Genomic DNA, 19675 nt, shown 5'->3' on the forward strand with positions numbered 1-19675 from the left:
CTGATCTTGTGTGAAGATAATGTTCTATACACTGACCTTTACAGGAAACCTACTGATCGTAACAGTTTGTTGAGGGCTGATAGTTGTCACCCACTTCCCTTAAAAAATAGTTTGCCCTACAGCCAATTCTGTCGAATCAAAAGAATTTGCAAAACACAGTCCGATTTCGACAGAAATATGGCTGAGATGCAAAGAAAGTTCGAGGAGAGGGGCTACAAGAATGATCAGATTAATATTGCCATTGAGAAAATTCAAAACAAAACCAGACATGACCTTTTTCAAGGTCAGCCTCGCATTCTTGCGTTCTAACTACCCGCTATTCAAAGTGCTCTGAACAAATTAAGGGAATTGTTCACAAACATTGGCACATTCTAAAATCCGATGATAGTCTCGGTAATGTGTTTCGGACCTTCCCTTGGTCGTATTCTCGCGGGGCAGAAATCTCAGAGACCAATTGGTAAACTCTGATTTACCACCCCAAGATATTCTGAACAACGTCTATTTGCGCCCCTACTGGATGGAAATTACAAATGTAATGGCTGTGCTCAATGCAATGGCACTTATAAATGTAGATCCTTCAAACACCCACAAACAGGGAAATCGATCCCAATAAAAGGTGTTATTACGTGCTCCACTAAGGCAGTTATTTATCGTATAACTTGTCCTTGTGGTAAAAATTATGTAGGTAAAACAAAGCGCGAATTAAAAGTACGTATCTCAGAGCATCGTAGTACCATTAGGTGTAAAAACTTTACTTATCCAGTTGCGGCCCACTTCTTGGAGGCAGGCCACTGGATTTCGTCTCTGCGTTATATTGGCATCGAACATGTCACCCTCCTAGGAGAGGGGTGACCTTGATAATTTATTGTTAAAACGAGAGGCTGCCTGGATCTTTAATTTAAAGACCCTTGCGCCCTTCGGTCTCAACGTAGACTTTGATCTGAAGCCATTCTTGTGATTATTGTGACTTTGCCATTGTAATTGTGTGTAAACTTGTATAGTCAAATTAATCTATGATCGTATGCTATCCATTTGTGTGAATGCTGTTCTTTGTATGACATTTTAATATTTGATTATTAACCAATGATATTAGGCCACTCATGGCCATGATTACAGACACCTGTGTCTTTTGACACTATATAAACGAGTCATCCCGCAGTGTTTGTGATTATACCCTGATGAAGACAGCTTGGCTGTCGAAACGTTGGTATTACATTTTGCATCTGAGCTCCAAGAGTGTGCGGCTCTCTTTTATTTTCAAGTTTCTACTCCGCTAGCCAGCACCTCGTCTTAATAGGTGTGCGTTTCTTTTTCTTCTAGATGGGTTTACAAAAGGACATGAGTTTCTGTATGTTATCACAATCACACTGAGTAGTTAATCATGAAACATACACCCCCGCCCTTCTTCTTCCCAGAGAAATCTTTATTCAATTCTGCGCTATGAACTGAGAACCCAACTGGCTGTATGTACTCAGACAGTATATCCCGAGAGAGCCATGTTTCCGTGAAACAGAGTATGTTACAATCCCTGATGTGTCTCTGGAAGGAGATACTCACCCTGAGCTCGTCAACTTTATTATCCAATAACACATAAAAACAAAAAACTGCAAAGATGCTTAGGAGCTAGAAGCAAGACTGCTCTATCTATCGGCGCCATCTTGATTATATATGACCTACATCCATCCTGCCCTGCCTCTCCAAAGTCTTGAAAGCCAAGTGAACAAACAGATCACCGACCATTTCGAATCCCACCATACCTTCTCCGCTATGCAATCTGGTTTCCGAGCTGGTCACTGTTGGTCCTCAGCCACGCTCTAAACGATATCATAACCGTCATCGATAAAAGACCTGTGCAGCCGTCTTCATCGACCAGGCCAATTATTTCGACTCTGTCAATCACCGTATTCTTATCGGCAGACTCAAGAGCCTTGGTTTCTCTAATGACTGCCTCGCCTGGTTCACTAACTACTTCTCAGATAGAGATCAGTGTGTCAAATCGGAGGGCCTGTTGTCAGGACCTCCGGCAGTCTCTATGGGGGTGCCACAGGGTTCAATTCTTGGGCCGACTCTTTTCTCTGTATATATCAATGATGTCACTCTTGCTGCGGGTGATTCTATGATCCACCTCTTTGCAGATGACACCATTCTGTATACTTTTGGACCTTCTTTGGACACTGTTTTAACAAACCTCCAAACGAGCTTCAACGCCATACAACACTCCTTCCGTGGCTTCCAACTGCTCTTAAATGCTAGTAAAACTAAATGCATACTCTTCAACCGATCGCTGCCCCCATCCACCCGCCTGACTAGCATCACTACTCTGGACGGTTTTGATTTAGAATATGTGGACAACTTGGTGTCTGGCTAGACTGTAAGCTCTCCTTTCAGACTCACATTAAGCATCTCCAATCCAAAGTTAAATCTAGAATCAGCTTCCTATTCCACAACAAAGCCTCCTTCACTCATGCTGCCAAACATACCCTCGTAAAACTGACCATCCTACCGATCCTTGACTTTGGCGATGTAATTTACAAAATAGCATCCAACAGTCTACTCAACAAATTGGATCACAGTGCCATTCATTTTGTCACCGAAGCCCCATATACTATCCACCACTGCGACCTGTATGCTCTCGTTGGCTGGTCTTCGCTACATATTCGTCACCAAACACACTGGCTCCAGGTCATCTATAAGTCTTTGCTAGGTAAAGCTCCGCCTTATCTCAGTTCACTGGTCACCATAGCAAACCCCACCTGTAGCACGCGCTCCAGCAGGTATATTTCACTGGTCATCACCAAAACCAACACCTCCTTTGGCGCCTTTCCTTCCAGATATCTGCTGCCAATGATTGTAACGAATTGCAAAAATCACTGAAGTTGGAGAGTTATATCTCCCTCACTAACTTTAAGCGTCAGCTGTCAGAGCAGGTTACCGATTGCTCCAGCTGTACACAGCCCATCTGTAAATAGCCCATCCAACCAAGTCCCCATATTTGTTTTTCTGCTCTTTTGCACACCATATTTCTACCTGCACATCCTCATCTGCACATATCATTCCAGTGTAAATTGCTAAATTGTAATTACTTCGCCACTATTGGCCTATTTATTGCCTTACCCCCTTACTTCATTTGCCCACGCTGTATACAGATTTTTCTATTGTGTTATTGACTGTACAATTGTTTATCCCATGTGTAACTCTGTGTTGTTTTTGTCGCACTGCTTTACTTTTGTCACACCTGGCCATATAGAGCCTTTTATTCTCTATTTTGGTTAGGCCAGGGTGTGACCTGGGTGGGCATTCTAGTTTCTTTATTTCTATATTTTGGCCAGGTATGGTTCTCAATCAGGGACAGCTGTCTATCGTTGTCTCTGATTGGGAATCATACTTAGGCAGCCCTTTTCCCACCTGTGTTTTGTGGGTAGTTGTTTTCTGTATAGTTTATTCACCTTACAGAACTGTTTAGTTTTTTTCACTTTGTTATTTTGTTCAAGTGTTTTGGTTAATAAAGAATCATGAACACATACCTTGCTGCGTTTTGGTCTGATCCTCATTACGATGTGAGCCGTGACAGCTTTATCATGGCCAGGTCGCAGTTGTAAATAAGAACTTGTTCTCAACTGGCCTACCTGGTTAAATAAAGGTGAAATAAAATAAATCATATCTGGGACTAAATACGCGATACAAGGTCTCAGCTTTGAGAGAAGAATCCTCGTCAGGTATCAGTCAGTCACATGCAGGAATCAACGTTAATGATGAATAATGAATCATGTAAATCATGGTTATATAACTTGTATGTGTAGCAGTATATAAGGACTGAAAGGGAAGTTTTCATTGGGCTTATATTGCGTTTGTGAACCTCTCCGGGCCGTGATAATAAAGATTGCTTAATTTACTTTGAATTTGAGTCCTTAGTGGTGAATTTCCTACAACAATAGCTATGTTTTCCAGGATGTTGACTAATCAATATCATAATGTATAATGGGAGGATTTATAAAGGAGACAGACAACATCAAAGGGTCTTTAATATTTTTATTATTATAGGAGTACAAATAACTGAAATGCACATCAGTAATAGACACAGTGGTTGTTCTTTGAGTCTTTTGACCACGGAGTTCACATAATTTCAAATCTGATATTTAAATACTGTACTTAAAAAGTAGTTAGGCCTATGCTATCAAAACGGGCCAATGTAGCCTGAAGACACTGTGTTGTGTAGCAATAAAAATGCATGTTGGTCGAGTCACCATTCATGTTCTTGCACTTTGTTTTCCCTGAACATTGTTGCTCTTATTTTCCTTATTTTCTGCTCTTGTGTAACCAAATAAATCATGTATTTTTTTCAACATGAACCACTGGTAAAACTACATAGGTTAGAACACATAAAAACATCAACATCGTGATTTGGTCTGAAATAAAAGCTACCTTCACAGACACGTCTTAACTACGCACACAGCTGAGGACATTGTGCAAAATAAAGACATACAATTAAGTGCCAGAAATGCAGACAAAATAAGACTAGTTCATAAATAAAATTTTTTAAAAAAGAATGGACCATTTTTACCATGCCAGCCACAAGCACAAACGCAGGAGTTTGATAAACAAGACATCGTTTTTTTGTTGAACAGAATAAACAGAATTGATTTTGAAACAACAAACAACAAAAAGACGAAGAAAAACGACACTGGCAAACTAATTTGTCTGTGGGTTCAGTCGTGTCCTGTTGGACAGTGATCTAGGTGGCGGGTGGTGATATGGGGGTTGGTTGCAGAATTCCTGACATTGTCAGATTGTCATCTGAAAGAACAGGTGATTCAATCTACAGTCCAATTAAGTCTAATGTAATTCTTTACCATATTACCTGGAGTTATATCTCATAGGATCCCTATGATCACCACTGTTTCTGGGTAAAGTGCCTATTTAGACTTTCACTGAGGCATAAGGCACCTTGGAGGAGGTCGCCCAGTCGTAGCCCCTCACAGCCTCTTGCAGTTCTGGTGAACGGGAAGGGTAAAGTTGCAGGCATTGATGCTGACCCTCCGTCTGCCCTGGCTGTCTACCACGGGGGATAAGGTCTGGTTCAGGCTCACCTGGGTGTTGCTGAAGGAAGTGATACGTCCACTGCCAGCAATCTGCAGGTTCACAGTGGTAGCATAGCTAGTCTTTAGAGTCCTTCTGGCTGCCTGCATTGAGGAGCGTCCTCTGGCTTTGGCTCACTCCTGTGAGGGTACTGGATGGGCGCACCCGTGTCTGGGGCTGGGAGGCCCGAGGCACATAGGCACAGATCAGGTGGCTCCGGCAACTGTCCTCCCCAAGGTCTGGGTCACCCCATTCATCCTGAGGCCAGACAGGGAGGTTGGAGCACTCTGGTCAGGGCTGTCCCCACTGTCATACTTGGTCAGGAGTTCTCGCACGTCGGGCCAGGCAATGCTGGTGAAGTGTTGCTCGCCGTGGGTGCTCTTCCCAGGGGCCAGTCTGACAGGGGACAAGGCCCCGGGGCTGATGCAGGATGGGGAGCCACTGTAGGAGCAGGATCCCCCTCGGGGCTTATCAACAGACTCCTGCTCTGCACCCACAGACCCGCACCCTTCGCTCTCTCCCCAAGACCCCCTCCCATTCCTGACTGGACTGGGTGGTCGGTCAGCCAGGCTAAGGAAGGGCAGGCTGCTTCCCTTGGTCCTCCGCAGGTTCTGAGAATGGGTTGGAGAGCATGGCGAGAAACCAGATGGGGAGGGGAGGTGGTGCTGGAGCTTCTCTGAATGGAGGGGGGATAAACATCTATCCATGTGGGTGAGGCAATGGAGGAGAAAGGAAATGCCAATTTGGCATTCCGCGGCTGAGGAGCGGCGACTCCCCAGACATTGGCAGGAACCCCAATGGGCGGAGGGGAGGTTATGCCTGAGGAGCAGGCTGAGGAGGCCCTGGGGAGCTCCAGGGAGAGGCCCAGGTGATTGAAGGGGCAAGCCCCTCCTGCCCGGGTGCTTCTAGGGTTGGGGGGCTTGTTCATCAGGGGCCTGTATGATTCTGGACTGGGGGAGGAGGCAGATCCTGCTGAATGGAGATGGGGAGGGAGAAGGGGACGGGACTGCACTCGTGAGCTGGGCTCCGAGACAGAGAAGGGCCTTGCCACCCTGTTAAGAGTGTGAGCAGAACCACTCCAAAGAGGATCATGGGGATGGGGTATACTATTGGCACTCGCTAACGGTGGCTTCCGGTGATTCACGACCCATCCTCCGTTAGTGGTGTTATTGTTATTATTGTTGTTACTGTTTCCATTCAAACCAATATGGCGTGGCTGGTGTAGGACAGCAGGCCTGGGCCGTGGAGAGGCAGAGGAAAAGGCGGTGTGATGCAGGCTGACTGGGGGGCTGGGAGACTGAGTGCTGGCTGCGATACGGTGGGGGGACAGGGCTGGGGCTGGGGATGCGCATGGGCTGGAGCGGACTGAAGTAGACCGGAGAGGGGAAGGGGACACTTAGGTGGCTGGCTCCCATCTCTGGTGTAGGAAGCATGGGCATAGCCAGGACTCAGAGGGGGCCACTCGGGCCAGAGGTGAGTTTGGGGGAGGGAGACCTCATCCTCAGTGGGGATGCAGTGGGAGCGGGAGCCAGAGGGGCTGTACTGTTTGGGTGAGGGGTGGCATGGTCCTGGAGGCGAGTGTTCTTCTTGGCAAGACTCTGGCTGATGGACTGGCTGATGCAGGAGGCAGCCAGGGACTTGGTCAAGGCAGAAGGGTGGGAGAGGAGCAGGGAGTCCCTGATGGGGGAGGGAGAGTGCTGGTAGAGACTGGGGCTGAAGGCAGAGGGGGGCTTGGCATCCATGGGTTGGCCAATGCCTGGAAGCATGGTGGCTGATCTCTCCAGTGAGGGTTGGGAGGAAGGCCGTCTGACGGGGGACAACCCAGAGGCATGGATGGATGGGAGTGATGGATCCTGACTTGGCTCTCTGGACCTCAGTGGAGAAGGTGGTAGTCTATAACCAAAGGAAAGCATAGAGGAAGAGGAAATTAATAGACTTCATTAATCAGTCCCTCCAGGATTCTGTGATGGCAATTTGTTATGCAAAATCTACAATTTCACACACAATATGCGAGGGGTTGCAAATTTTTACCAATCACCGCACTATTTCAGCATAGAAAAACCAAATCATCACAATGTTATCGCATAGAAGTGACCCATCAACGCAGTACAAAAAGAGTGCTCGGAATTTCAACCAATCATTGCACATTCACCACATAATATGTTTCAATCAAGCCACATGTTAACAAACTTTTTTTCCTCGTCAGTGCATTTTCGCTACAAATTCAACTAAATCTTCGCATATTGCCATGCATATTATCACTGAAAATCCCTGTGAAACCCTGGAGGGACTGATTAATGCCACTGCCACAAAACTTGGCTTGAGGAGAAGCAAAATTGAGAGGAGAGGAGAGGGAGTGCAGGCAGCGATTACTCAGTCTTGTGAAAATAAGCTACATTGATAGTACGTTTGTACATTTGTATATGCAATTTGAGCTCTTAGCTGCAATGTACACAAAATAAAATACAACAATTTATTTTTTAATATACAGTCAAATAGGAACTGTTGAACATTTTCCCACTCGATACGACCTGGACATTCATGACAAAACACAGTTATTTCCATGTCAGGGGCCTTCTCACATACTTTGCATCTACAGTGCCTTCAGAAACTATTCACACCCCTTGACTTTTTCACATTTTGTTGTGTTCCAGCCTGAATGTAAAATTTATCAAATGTAGATTTTGTGTAACTGGCCGACACACAATACCCCATAATATACAAGTGGAATTATGCATTTAGAAATGTTTACAAATGAATACAAAATGAAAAGTTGAAATGTCTTGAGCTAATAAGTATTCAAACCCTTAAATAAGTTCAGGGGTAAAAATCTGCCTTACAAGTCACATAATAAGTTGCATGGACTAATAGTGTGCAATAATAGTGTTTAACATGATTTCAATGATCTGTAATGTCCCTAAATCGAGCTGTGAATTTCCAACACAGATTCAACCACAAAGCCTAGGGAGGTTTTCCAATGCTTCGCAAAGAGCACCTATTGGTAGATGGATAAAAATAAATAAAAAAGCAGGCATCGACTATCCCTTTGAGCATGGTGAAGTTATTAATTACACTTTGAATGGTGTATCAATACACCCAGTCACTACAAAGATACAGGCGTCCTTCCTAACTCAGTTGCCGGAGAGGAAAGAAACCACTCAGAGATTTGGTGATTTAACAGAGTTTAAGGGCTGTGATAAGAGAATATTGGAGTTACTCCACAATACTAACCTAAATGACAGAGTGAAAAGAAGGAAGCCTGTACAGAATAAAAAGTATTTCAAAACATGCATCCTGTTTGCAATAAGGCACTAAAGTCATACTGCAAAAAATGTGGGTAAGAAATTAACTTTATGTCCTGAATACAAAGCGTTATGTTTGGAGAAAATCCAACACAACACATCACTGAGTACCAGTCTTCATATTTTCAAGCATGGTGGCTGCATCATGTTATGGGTAGACTTGTCATTGGAAAGCACTAGGGAGTTTAAAAAAAGTAAAGGGAATAGAGCTAAGCACAAGCAAAACCCTGGAGGAAAACCTAATTCAGTCTGATTTCCAAAGACACTGAGACAAATTCACCTTTCAGCAGGACAATAACCTAAAACACTGGTGTTGCTTACCAAGACAACATTGAATGTTTCTGAGTGGCCTAGTTACAGTTCTGACTTAAATCAGCTTGAAAATCAATGGCAAGACTTGAAAATGGCTGTCTAGCAATGATCAACAACCAACTTGACAGAGCTTGAAGAATTTAAAAAAGAATAATTAGCAAGTATTCTACAATCCAGTTGTGCAAAGGTCTTAGAGACTTACCCAGAAAGACTCACAGCTGTAATTGCTGCCAAAGGTGATTCTAACATCTATTGACTCAGAGGTATGAATACTTACGTAAATTGGATATTTCTGTATTTCATTTTTTATACATTTGCTAAACTTTCTAAAAACGTATTCACTTTGTGATTATGGGGTACTGTGTGTAGATGGGTGAGAAAAAAATATATTTTAATCCATTTTGAATTTGGGCTGTAACACAACTAAATGTGGAATAAGTCAAGAGGTATGAATACTTTATGAAGGCACTGTAAAATGCTTTCTTTCCATCTACTCCATCTACTCTGTGAATAACACTGTTTTACCTGATTCATAGAATTTCTGTCAGAACTCTTAGTGGAGAAACAGGAAACAGTATTTGCACACTTCCGGTCAGAGGCACATTCCTTTAATCTTTCTCCAGTTTTACATTTGACCCCCATTACCATCACAAATCGGTTTAGGGTATGTAGTAGATTCTGCCTATTATTCTACAAGAATTCTTAGTGGAAGAATGAAGCTATGGACCGGTGAAATTGTGTTACTACTGTATTAAGCCCTATTAAATACTGTACCTTTGGCTGGGGAGTGTGGCGTTGTTTGATCCGTTCCAACTCATAGGGAGGCTCCTTCTGCCCTTGGTAGTGGGCAGGTGCAGGTTGGATGGTCTTTGGCTGGTGAACTTAGGCAGACAGTCAGAGGACTGCACCCCTGACGGAGGTGTAGGCATCAGGCTTTGGAGCGATGACCACGGACGGGGAACCATGTCCCACTCTTTTCCTTTGGGATCCTCTGGGACTTGACACTCCTTGACTCTCTGACCAGATGTATGTGTGGCTTGCATGGGTTCAGTCATAGGCGACTGAGTGGGACTCCACACTAAGGGGTTTGACCCCTCAGTTAGCCCAGAGATGGGCCTCTGTTGTGTGGGAGATGTGTCGGAGATGTGAGAGGAAATCTTTGGTGCCGCAGGTGAAACATCCCGATCATCTAGAGTGCCATCTTGTGACTTGGCTTTGGTGGATTCAGCTTCGCTTTGATGACCAGGGGCCATCTGGGGTGAGCTCCCCCTCTCAGCCCCACCGGCCACATAAGGCGGCATTATCTTGGTGTTTAAACAGGCTTTGTCTGGCTTCACCACCTGGCTTGTCTCTGGTTCAGTTGGAGCCTGCTGTTGAATGGTCTTCAGCAGCTCCTCTGCAGCTCCAACCCCTGGAGACCAGTCTTTGTTCCCACATGGGCCTGCTAAAGAGGCTGCTACTGCCCCCAGAGCAGGATCTTCCCTAATGGAGTACAGATTATGTCCTTTCTGCTCTGCCCAAGTCCTGCTGAGATTCACAGACCTCTCTGGGGTCCTTGGATAACCATCAGCTGGAAACTCCATCCCTACCCCTTGGATGGGGCCTTCCTGGACTGGGGAGGCCCTCTTGGGGTGAAGCCTCCGCATCTCAGCTCCTGAGATGACTTCCTCAGACTGGTTCCCCATAAGCTTCCCCTCCAGAGCAGTAGTCACTACCTCCTCAGGCCTAACCTGAGAGGTTTTTGGTGGGGTAGTCAGAGGGGAGGAGGGGGGAGAGGCAATGGATGTGGATTCCAGGTTGGAAACACTGTCCCTGGGTCCGGTCAGGGCGCAGCTGTTCTCCTGCTGGCGGTAGGTGGGGGACAGCTGTTCACTGACAAGGATGTGGCCAAAGAGCTGGGGTTCTGAGGAAACTGAAGTCATCTCCTGGCAGCCTGTAAATTAAATGTAAAAAAATCAGCCTAAACACTGTCATTCACTGATAAACAATATGGAGGCTTTGCATGTCATGTTTTATTTGTTGTGTTTCCTGACCAACCATATGAAGGCTTTACTTTCACTATCAATCATGGTAAACCACAGTTTATATGTGTTCTTCCATTATTTAGCAGTGCTTACTAAAACAACTCAAATTCAACAATAAGACACCAACAAGTCTTTACATATCCTCACCACTACACTATCTAATCAAATCATAGCCATTTATACAGGATGCTAAAGGTACTGACCAGTGGAATGGCTCTGAGCTCGTTTTACTGTAATCTTCTCCTCCTGATGCTGCTGTAGCGGCTGGGCCTGAGGAGGGACGCTGTGCCTGGTGGTGACGGTCCACGGTGCATGACCCACACACACCCTCTTGTGGTGAAGTGGCACCTTCATGATGCTGGCCTTGGCGCTGTACATTCGAGCCAGCATTTGAACTTTACTGAGGATTCTCTCGGAGTTCTCCACCAGACATGGATCACCGGGGCTGGCCTCGAACAGGCCTATCCCCGCCACGTCTGCGACCGCTGCTCCCTCGTACAGGGTCCGGCTGGAGGACACCATCTTACAGTGGCGGGACCAGCGGCCCACCTTGATCTGGCTGGGTAGGCCCTCTAGGTTCCCAGTGAGGGAGCTCCTGTCTCTGATTGTACCCCACCCAGCCTGGGACATTGGGGCGGTCTTACTGTCATGAAGACCTGTAGGTGGAGGGACAGTGGAGTCTTTCTGGGCCTCTTTAGGTTCTGTGTCCGGATCACTTGGACTTGGTTTGTGGCCATTGATTACCTGCTGGCCTTTTGTGATCACTTTGGCTGCTTCGTCGCTGAATAAGGGCTCTTTGGTGATGTCTGTTGACAGGTTTGGTATGATTTCCCTCTCTGTGCTAACAGGGGCTCCTACTTTCTCCTTCTCTTTCCAATCCTTCATCAGCTCTGTGCAGGGCAGCTCACTCCCTGGCTCAAACCTGCTACATTTTTCCAGAGCAGGCTCACCCTGACCTGGTGCCTGGCTGTGGTCTTCCTGGGAACCAGCAGCAGAAGTGGAGGAACAATCTGGGCTGAGGGCTCCCTCTCCCTGGTCAGGAACTGACGGAAGAGGAGAGGGGAGCTCTGACTCAGGCTCTGGTTCTGCCCCCCCATCGGAGCGCCCGCTCTCCGAGTCACACAGGCTGTCCTGGTGGCCAAAGACAGCAAAGTGGGACACGGAGTCTTTGACCAGGCCGGTGGGGATGATGAGGGAGAAGCTGTTTCTCCTGGCGGTGGGGCTGCTGTCACTTTCTCCTGCTTCTCCTGCCTCGGCCTCAGCCGCCTCGTAGTAGCTGCGGATCTTCTCGATGATCTGCCTGTCTGACTTGGTGAGCTGGGTCTCTTTCTTGTGCGCCAGAGGGCTCTGTACAGTGTGCTCTGGGACAGAGAGAGGAGCTTCTGGGGGCTTGTCCTCGTTGGGAAGGTCAGAGCAGAGTTCCTTCTCCCTCTCTCTTTCGTCTGGGAGGTTTACAGGAGAGAGTGGCGTCGAGGTTTTGAACGTTTGATCGTCCTCCACCTCGGATGCATTTCTTTCCCCAACTGTCCCGGTTTCTTTGGCTGATGTGCTCTCCTCCTGAGGCCTCTCCTCTATGACATCAGCTGGCAAAGGTGTTGACTCTCCCTCTTCACAACCACCCTCCTCTGAGGATTCCCTGGACAGACATGGTGGAAGAGTTTGGTCTTCCATTTTGGTTCTGCTCCCCTCCAGTTGCACTGTTATCTCCTCTGGACTATTGGGATCGGGGTCTTGTGACTCGTAAGTCTCCTCCGTAGGGGAAGCAAGCAGCAGGTAATTTCCTTGCTGAGCAAGTGGACATGGATGTGGCTCAGTTGCTGGGTCCTCCAGAGACTCATCCAGGGGTGAATCCTGTGGAGAGACAGAAACAGACACAAAAAAAAGTCAAGTCATCCCCGCATCTCCTACTATACGTACATGGGGAAGTAATGCAGCACTAAATTGATAGCTCATAAAACTAGACACTGATGTCTAGTGACTAGACAAGTGACACAGGTTGCTTCAAATCCATGGCAGCTGTTTAATAGTGTGTGAATTGTGAAAGAGAGTATAGCCCACCCATACTATGTCAGGCTTGAGTTCGGCCATGCCCTCTCGCACGCGGCTCTGGTTAATGAACTGCATGATCTCCTCGGTGATGGAGAGGGTGGGTGGGGGCGCTCAGGGGGGGTAGGTCCTCTTCTTCCAGGCCCAGGCAGGGGTCCGGACGCTCTGCCTCAGCCTCCACCTCCATCACAGAGGAGGCCAGGGTGTTGGTGCTGCCTGAGAATCCCAGGCTATCTGCCCCAGGACACAGCTCCCCTCGCTGCCAGCCTGTGGAGATGGACATGAACATCAACACTGAGATGGAGAATGTCAGGAAGGGAAGGTGTACTACTCATGTACTATTCTTGCAAATGAGATATCATCTGATGTGTATGACAGTTGTGGGTGGATAGGGGAAAAACCAGTCTGAATCAAGCTTACCTTTGAAGAGACTGGATGTCATGAGAAGATAGGAATGGTTGGGGGAAACAAACAAGGGTGTGTTTACTTTCCATTAAAAACGTACCAAATCTTTCAGCCCTGACAGACTGAAGCACTACAAGGAAACAAGATAAACAAGAATCCTTTAAGAAAATTCTCACCATGATATGCTGTTTCCAAGTCTTTAGTTGGAGCTGGAAAGAAACAGCCATAAGCATTTAAGAATGAGTCATTTCCAATTATTACATTTATGAATTCATATTTTCAAGCTCTGTATGTTTAGTCCAAGTCCTGTGCAGTGAGTGATTCCTCTCTGGGCCCTTGTTCATAAAGCGTCTTAGAGTAGGAGTGCTGATCTAGGATCAGGTCCTCCTTGTCCATATCATCTGATTCAAATATGATCTAAAAGGCAAAACTGATCCTTGATAAACATTTCTGCTTTGAGGCTCTTGATGTATGTGGGCCCTGGGCCTGTATCCACAAATTGTCTCAGAGTAGGAATGCTGATCTAGGATCTGTCCATATAATCTTATTCATTCTGTTCTAAAAGGCTAAACTGATCCTAGATCAGCACTCCTACTCTGAGACGCTTTGTGGACAGGTCCTGGTCTATAGACATGAAGTCTCACCAGACTGCCTCCTGCCACGGCGATAGGACAGGTTCCCCTCCAGCAGCAGGGAAGGCTCTTCTTGGCCTTCTCTGGGGTGTAGATGAACTCTGGGGGCTCTGGACACACACACACACACAGAATTAATTTAACTCAACAAACACAGACCAGACAGGCACATGGCAAAATGGCTTTGTTATTTGTTAGATTTATGACAAAGAAGAAGCCATCACCCTCATCCAACTTTGGGGTAAAAAAATATGCTTAAAACCAGTAAAGTCGTTGACACACAAAGTAGACACTAGGTGCATTACAGGTAAGAATGGCTTGTCCTGACCTGATTGGCGTCTGCCTCGATGGTATTCATCGCATCTTGGAGATGATTTTTTTAACCGATCCTGATCAAACTGAGGAGCTGTGAAAAATAAATGGCGAGTTACTGAGTTGTGCATGATTGTAAACTGTGCACAATTGGTGTCAAATACAGTGTAAATTGAAAGTGCAAAAAGTGTAGGTGTATGAACGTATGATGGTTTGAAATGACATGAAACTCACATTGACAGAAGTTGTCACCGAGTACCTGCCTTGCCTGAAAAATACATCCGGGTATTTCAATGATTGCTCAACCTGTGACAGTGTTTGCGGTAACTATAAACAGCCACAAGGTGGCTGCACATCCTAACAGAGTGATTACAATATTCTCTGTTTCAGTTTAGCCACAGCCTTCAGTGTTGTATTGGCTGAAAAGTATTGCCATTCATATCGGCAACATTTACAGTAATGTACAATAAGCCTTACCTTCTGGGGTAGAGAGGCAAGATGGTTCTCCACTATCAGCCTCTTGAGGTAGTGCAGCCAAAGGCGTTTCTCCTCCTGGTTTTTGGTCTGTAACATGGGTAGGAGGGTAGTTCAAGTACACTGGCCTGACACAATACAATGTCCTGTCCTTTGATAGTGGTTCACTTGTAATTTGATAGTGGTTTACACGTACCTGTACAATGTGCTGCTGTTTGGGGATGGTCTGATCGGACACCTTAAAACACAGGGGGTCCTTCATGGTTTCTACGAGAAGAAGGTTACAGCACTGATTGGAGAGGAGGGTAGAGAGATGAGGGAAAGGGGAGAGTGAAAGACGAGAGGAACGACAGTGGAGGGGAAATAAGGGTGTCAGTACATGATAGAGAATCAAGCAACAAAAACATTATACTTTTTTGATTGGTGTAGGCGTCATCTCTATTGATACATGCTCCTAGCATTTACAGAAACACAATAATCTGATCAATTCATTCCGGTGTCCGCGAGTCACTCACAAATATGTGGGTGCTGTAGATGAAATGCTCCAGCCTCTTTTTAGCGATAAGCAGCATCTTGTCGAAGAGGAAGAATGCCCTCTCCTTCTTGACCCGTTGAACCCTGAAGGCGCCCTCCAACACCAGCTCCCCAAAGCCACTCAGGTCTGGACCTGTCCAGTTGGTCAACAAGCTCTCAACCTCCTGCCAGAGTCAAAAGAAAAACAGTGTTTGTGTTAACCTCAGCTTGACCTCTGATCTTCAAAAACAGTAGTCAAGACTGAGGTGTCCAAAGACCTCCAGATGTAGTGGAGACTGAGGTGTCCAAAGACCTCTGCAACCTCTAACCTCTTTTGACTTTTAACCTCTGACCTCTACAGCCAGTTCAGGGTCATAGATTATGATCAGCAACAAAAGCTAACTTCTTTGTTATATTTTCAATGACAACAGCTGTATGGTGGTCCATACCTGCAGCCTGACGGCATGGTCCTGCTTCCTCTTCATATCGTTGATGTACCAGGCCACGGCTGTCATGGTGATGATGGCATCCTCCACTACCTCGTAGCCAGGGTCACTTTTATCAAAGTGTTTGGCCAGCTCCTGCCACACGGGGGCGATAGTGAGGTTAGTCTTCTATTACGCTTCGATCACACCGTCAGTGTTATTGCATTTTGGCACACCAGAATTACATTCTTTTCAAATGAAACGCTGCGTTTGCCTTGCAGAGGCAGTTGCAGTGCGTTCGGTGTGATGCATATGTTGGATTTATCGAACGAATACGACAAACTGTATGTGTAGACGGCTTGACAGAAATGGTAGCAGAAGGGGAATGTTAAGCGTTTGTTACATACACATCCAGATAATGCTGTTGGTGTGTTCGAAGCGTTAGTGTCTGTATAACGAGAAGGGGGTAGCTGCAGCTCAATATGGCGACCGGAGTATGGACGTGTGGGTGTGTCGAAAGGAAAGGAGTAACAAGGCGACTACTGTACCGCAAGAGTTAGAACTTCTGTTTTGAAGCCAGAGGATGAGTCTGGGTTGTAATTTCACTGTTAGTTTTACACCAGTAATTTAAAAATTTCGGTTATAAAAACTGACGATTGTTTATTTTTTTATTAAAAGTACTGATCATGTGTGTGTTCTTACTGTGACTGTCACCCTAACGTTGGCTACTAGGCATCTCCTTCCCACACCGTTGCGGGACAGTAAGTGCTTGGCAAGCGAGAGCGAAGGGCATTGTGCCTCTGTGTTTTTGCCGACTGTATGTATGTATCAAGGTGACATCTAAATGGTTTTCAATAGGAGTTATTTCTTGTGTAGGCTGCTATCCTACTTGAAATAAAATCATAGGAGGTTAAAAAAAAAAAAAAATTAAATGGCCACGTTAGCTACCGCCTGCAACACTGTGGTACAGCTGCTCAGTGGGAAGCACCTCATGTCCGCAAGCAGCTCCACACAACACCGGTGCACCAGACAATGAAGGGATTCGATTATCTGGCCCGGGTGTGATTAAGATGCTCCGTTCAAAGCCCACGGAAAAGTTTCCTCAAAACAAAAGTGGCTAGTTTAGGTTAGATGAAGCATGTAGATAATGAGTAGGATTTTGTGTTTTCACATGCAAACGTGATTGCTTTTGATTTTTTTTAAACGCTTCCTCTACCTTCCCAATGAAAACTAGTTTGAAAATTCAAACATATATTTGATGGGAAAGAGATGTATGTTTCTGGACGATGCACCATGCTGTCTTGTTGACAACATGATAGAACGGCACAGATTATTGTTCGATTTTGCCCGTTCATGTCACTGGCCAATGGGGCCATAGACCAGCGCACCGTTGCTCAGGTTAATATAACTCCCTCATTCGCACTGGTTTATCAACGTTGAAATGAGCTGATTCTCTCTCTTTCCATACTCCTTTCGACACACCCACACCATATTGTGCTGCAACTACCCATACTTGAGAACAACCACCACAGAGGTGGGCTTGGAGAGAGAACCCGAGGTCGTTGATCAGTGTCCAAACACAGCTAGTTAAATGCCATGAGTTGTGAGTGTGCGTTTAAACATAGGATCCTTATTTCATTTCACAGAATCTCTGCTTCATTTACTCGCTGGCTGTACCCTTGGTCTGCTGAGTATCACACACCAATAAAGGCAAGGAGTGCAGAGTAAGAAACAGGATGATTTCTGATGATTTGGATTGAAGGGAAACAGTCTACAATGGGGCCTGTACCTTTCCTCTGTGTACAATATAGAGGAGTTGTACATATTCTCTGAATAAGTTTGACATTGATAGTATTGGATCAGTATCATCATATTGTCTCTCTGACCCAGTCCATGACCCATACTGACCTGCAACAGGAGGTGGTACTTGAGGATCCTCTGCACTGGCTTCAGCAGGTAGGTCTCCAGGGGCAGGGAGTGGCACAGGGTGGTCTGCCTCTCCTGGAAGAAGCCCACCAGGCTCTTGTTCTTCATGCAGTCCCTCAGAACAGCCACCGAGCTGGGGAAAGATATCCAGGAGGAGTGGAGGTGGATGTTGGGGGTGGAATAGGGGGGGGGGGGGGTCCACAGTACGACTCATCAGTTGGCTCATCGCTATGCCAGACAGCACTTCATCTCATGGTGAATTGTACAGTAATGTGTTCAGCGTATGCCTCCGGTCCCCCTTCAGAGGGGCCTCTTTTTTGTCTGAACGCAACTATTTTACGCACACTAGAACATTCTGCTTCATTCCCCTTGCTGTCCGACTGTGATGTCTTTCTTAGGCAAAAGCTCAGATATCTGTTTAACAGCATCTTTTCGGGGTTGAGCTACGAACGTGGTCTTTTTAAGACATCAGTGGATGAATGCACACAGCTCAGGTACAGGGTCACGGCACCGTCGACATATTATAACAAATCTAATTCGGTTCTCTGTGACAGACACATGAAAGGCTGTTTATACAGAGCACGTGTGGATCACCACATCTTCATGGTGACGGGCAGCGATCCAGTGCTATTCAAACATCTGCCAGTCAAATAGTAGTGGCCCGTGAGATTAGAATTGATGTGGCGCGAAAGATGCTGCTTCCAAAAGGCTCGCGATGCGTTTGTATTTTTACACGCACCAATATACTGTAAATTAGCCTGATTGAGCAGTGACCGAATCTTTACCGCGATCATTAAGTCAGTCACTGTCGTCTTTCGTTGGATTCACCTAGTTTCACTTGTCTGTCCGACCACTGAGTAGTTCAAGCTAATCAAGACCCTGAGCACGGTTACATGCACACGATAATGTGATTATTGTGGATAGTCGGGTTAACATAATAGTTTGTTCAAAACGTTGACGTGCATTTCAAGAAGAATGATTTCCCTAATAATCCTGTTTACATGACACATCTGAAATCAAGCTAGTGCACAAAATCGCTAACCAAAATAAACGTTCTACCACAGTGGCCATGTTATTTTTTGCGAAGACCTTTTGATTCTGAGTTCGGACATTTGTATGTCAAAACTATTTACAAGATGCATAGGTTCAGTTTTTCAGGACTCACTTCGCTGCCGCATAAGAGGGAGGCCCGCGCTACCCGGGAATGGCACATGGACAGATTAAATACACCGCTGGAACGCTGATTAAGGTGTTTACATGTCCTAATAATTTGAAAGATGGCTCAGAAAATCAGGCGCTTTAATCGGCTCATGTTTACTTCGGTTTTTGACCGTACTCCGGTTAAGATCAGCAGAGTGAGGAAGTACAGTTCCCGCTCAGCCCAGTCAAAACTGTTCGCTGCTCTGGCCCCCCAATGGTGGAACAAACTCCCTCACGACGCCAGGACAGCGGAGTCAATCACCACCTTCCGGAGACACCTGAAACCCCACCTCTTTAAGGAATACCTAGGATAGGATAAAGTAATCCTTCTCCCCCTCCCCCCCCCCCCCCCCTTAAAAGACCTAGATGCACTATTGTAAAGTGGCTGTTCCACTGGATGTCATAAGGTGAAAGCACCAATTTGTAAGTCGCTCTGGATAAGAGCGTCTGCTAAATGACTTAAATGTAAATGTAAATGTAAATGTGTTTACACGACTAATGCCATACTTGACCTACTGCCACAATCAGTTTAATATGGAATTATTACTGGTGCATGTAAATGTGCTCAATGTCCATAAAAGTAATTTCCCTTTCACTAATGTCTCTCCACAAAGGATGGTGATTACAACTGTACCCCTCCCCCCCCACCTTCATCATATACAATTGTATTCTTATTGAAATAACAAATGAAAATGTGTATATTGAACTTTACTTGTCCACTGTATTGAATTCATTCCATTCTCACCCCAGGTCACTTCACTATAGCTATCATGCAATGATCCAGGTCGAATGACAGCCCCAAGGGCACATCAGTATAGCGGTGTGTGTGTGCGTGTGTGTGACTTACTTGGGGTAGTTCATACAGTACAGGGTATATATGTCGAAGGCTTCGCTCTAAACAAGAGAAAGAGAAACCCCCCCCCAAAAAACGATTACATTAGTGGGGAGAAGAGAGACAGGTGAGAAAGACCAGCGACACCGAGCGTCGGTCTCCATGTTCCCTCTGCTACAAATCACTGTCATCTGAG

The 19675-nt window shown here is 45.8% G+C and overlaps 2 protein-coding genes across 3 annotated transcripts in view; both read right to left on the reverse strand.

The window, feature by feature from the left end:
* Positions 1-6524: 6524 nt before the first annotated feature.
* On the reverse strand, positions 6525-13010 carry LOC135575055 (uncharacterized). Its single transcript, XM_065027215.1, has 4 exons — positions 12773-13010; positions 10918-12565; positions 9465-10623; positions 6525-6969 (listed from the first exon to the last, which is right to left on the reverse strand). The coding sequence occupies exons 1-4, from the start codon at positions 12836-12838 to the stop codon at positions 6525-6527; spliced, it is 3318 nt and encodes a 1105-aa protein (XP_064883287.1). The 5' UTR covers positions 12839-13010.
* Positions 13011-13068: 58 nt separating this feature from the next.
* LOC115141243 (pleckstrin homology domain-containing family G member 3-like) overlaps positions 13069-19675 on the reverse strand; it is a 47260-nt gene continuing 40653 nt past the window's right edge. For both annotated transcript variants that reach the window (XM_065000220.1, XM_065000221.1), the window contains 10 exons: positions 19495-19541; positions 17430-17580; positions 15546-15677; positions 15099-15281; positions 14780-14872; positions 14587-14673; positions 14344-14377; positions 14126-14203; positions 13810-13907; positions 13069-13374 (listed from right to left, as the gene is read on the reverse strand). In XM_065000220.1, coding sequence (XP_064856292.1) covers positions 13177-13374; positions 13810-13907; positions 14126-14203; positions 14344-14377; positions 14587-14673; positions 14780-14872; positions 15099-15281; positions 15546-15677; positions 17430-17580; positions 19495-19541 — 1101 coding nt within the window. In that variant the 3' untranslated portion in view covers positions 13069-13176. The remainder of the gene's footprint in view (positions 13375-13809; positions 13908-14125; positions 14204-14343; positions 14378-14586; positions 14674-14779; positions 14873-15098; positions 15282-15545; positions 15678-17429; positions 17581-19494; positions 19542-19675) is intronic.

The sequence above is a fragment of the Oncorhynchus nerka genome, linkage group LG14, assembly GCF_034236695.1.
Source record: "Oncorhynchus nerka isolate Pitt River linkage group LG14, Oner_Uvic_2.0, whole genome shotgun sequence".
Taxonomy (NCBI): domain Eukaryota; kingdom Metazoa; phylum Chordata; class Actinopteri; order Salmoniformes; family Salmonidae; genus Oncorhynchus; species Oncorhynchus nerka.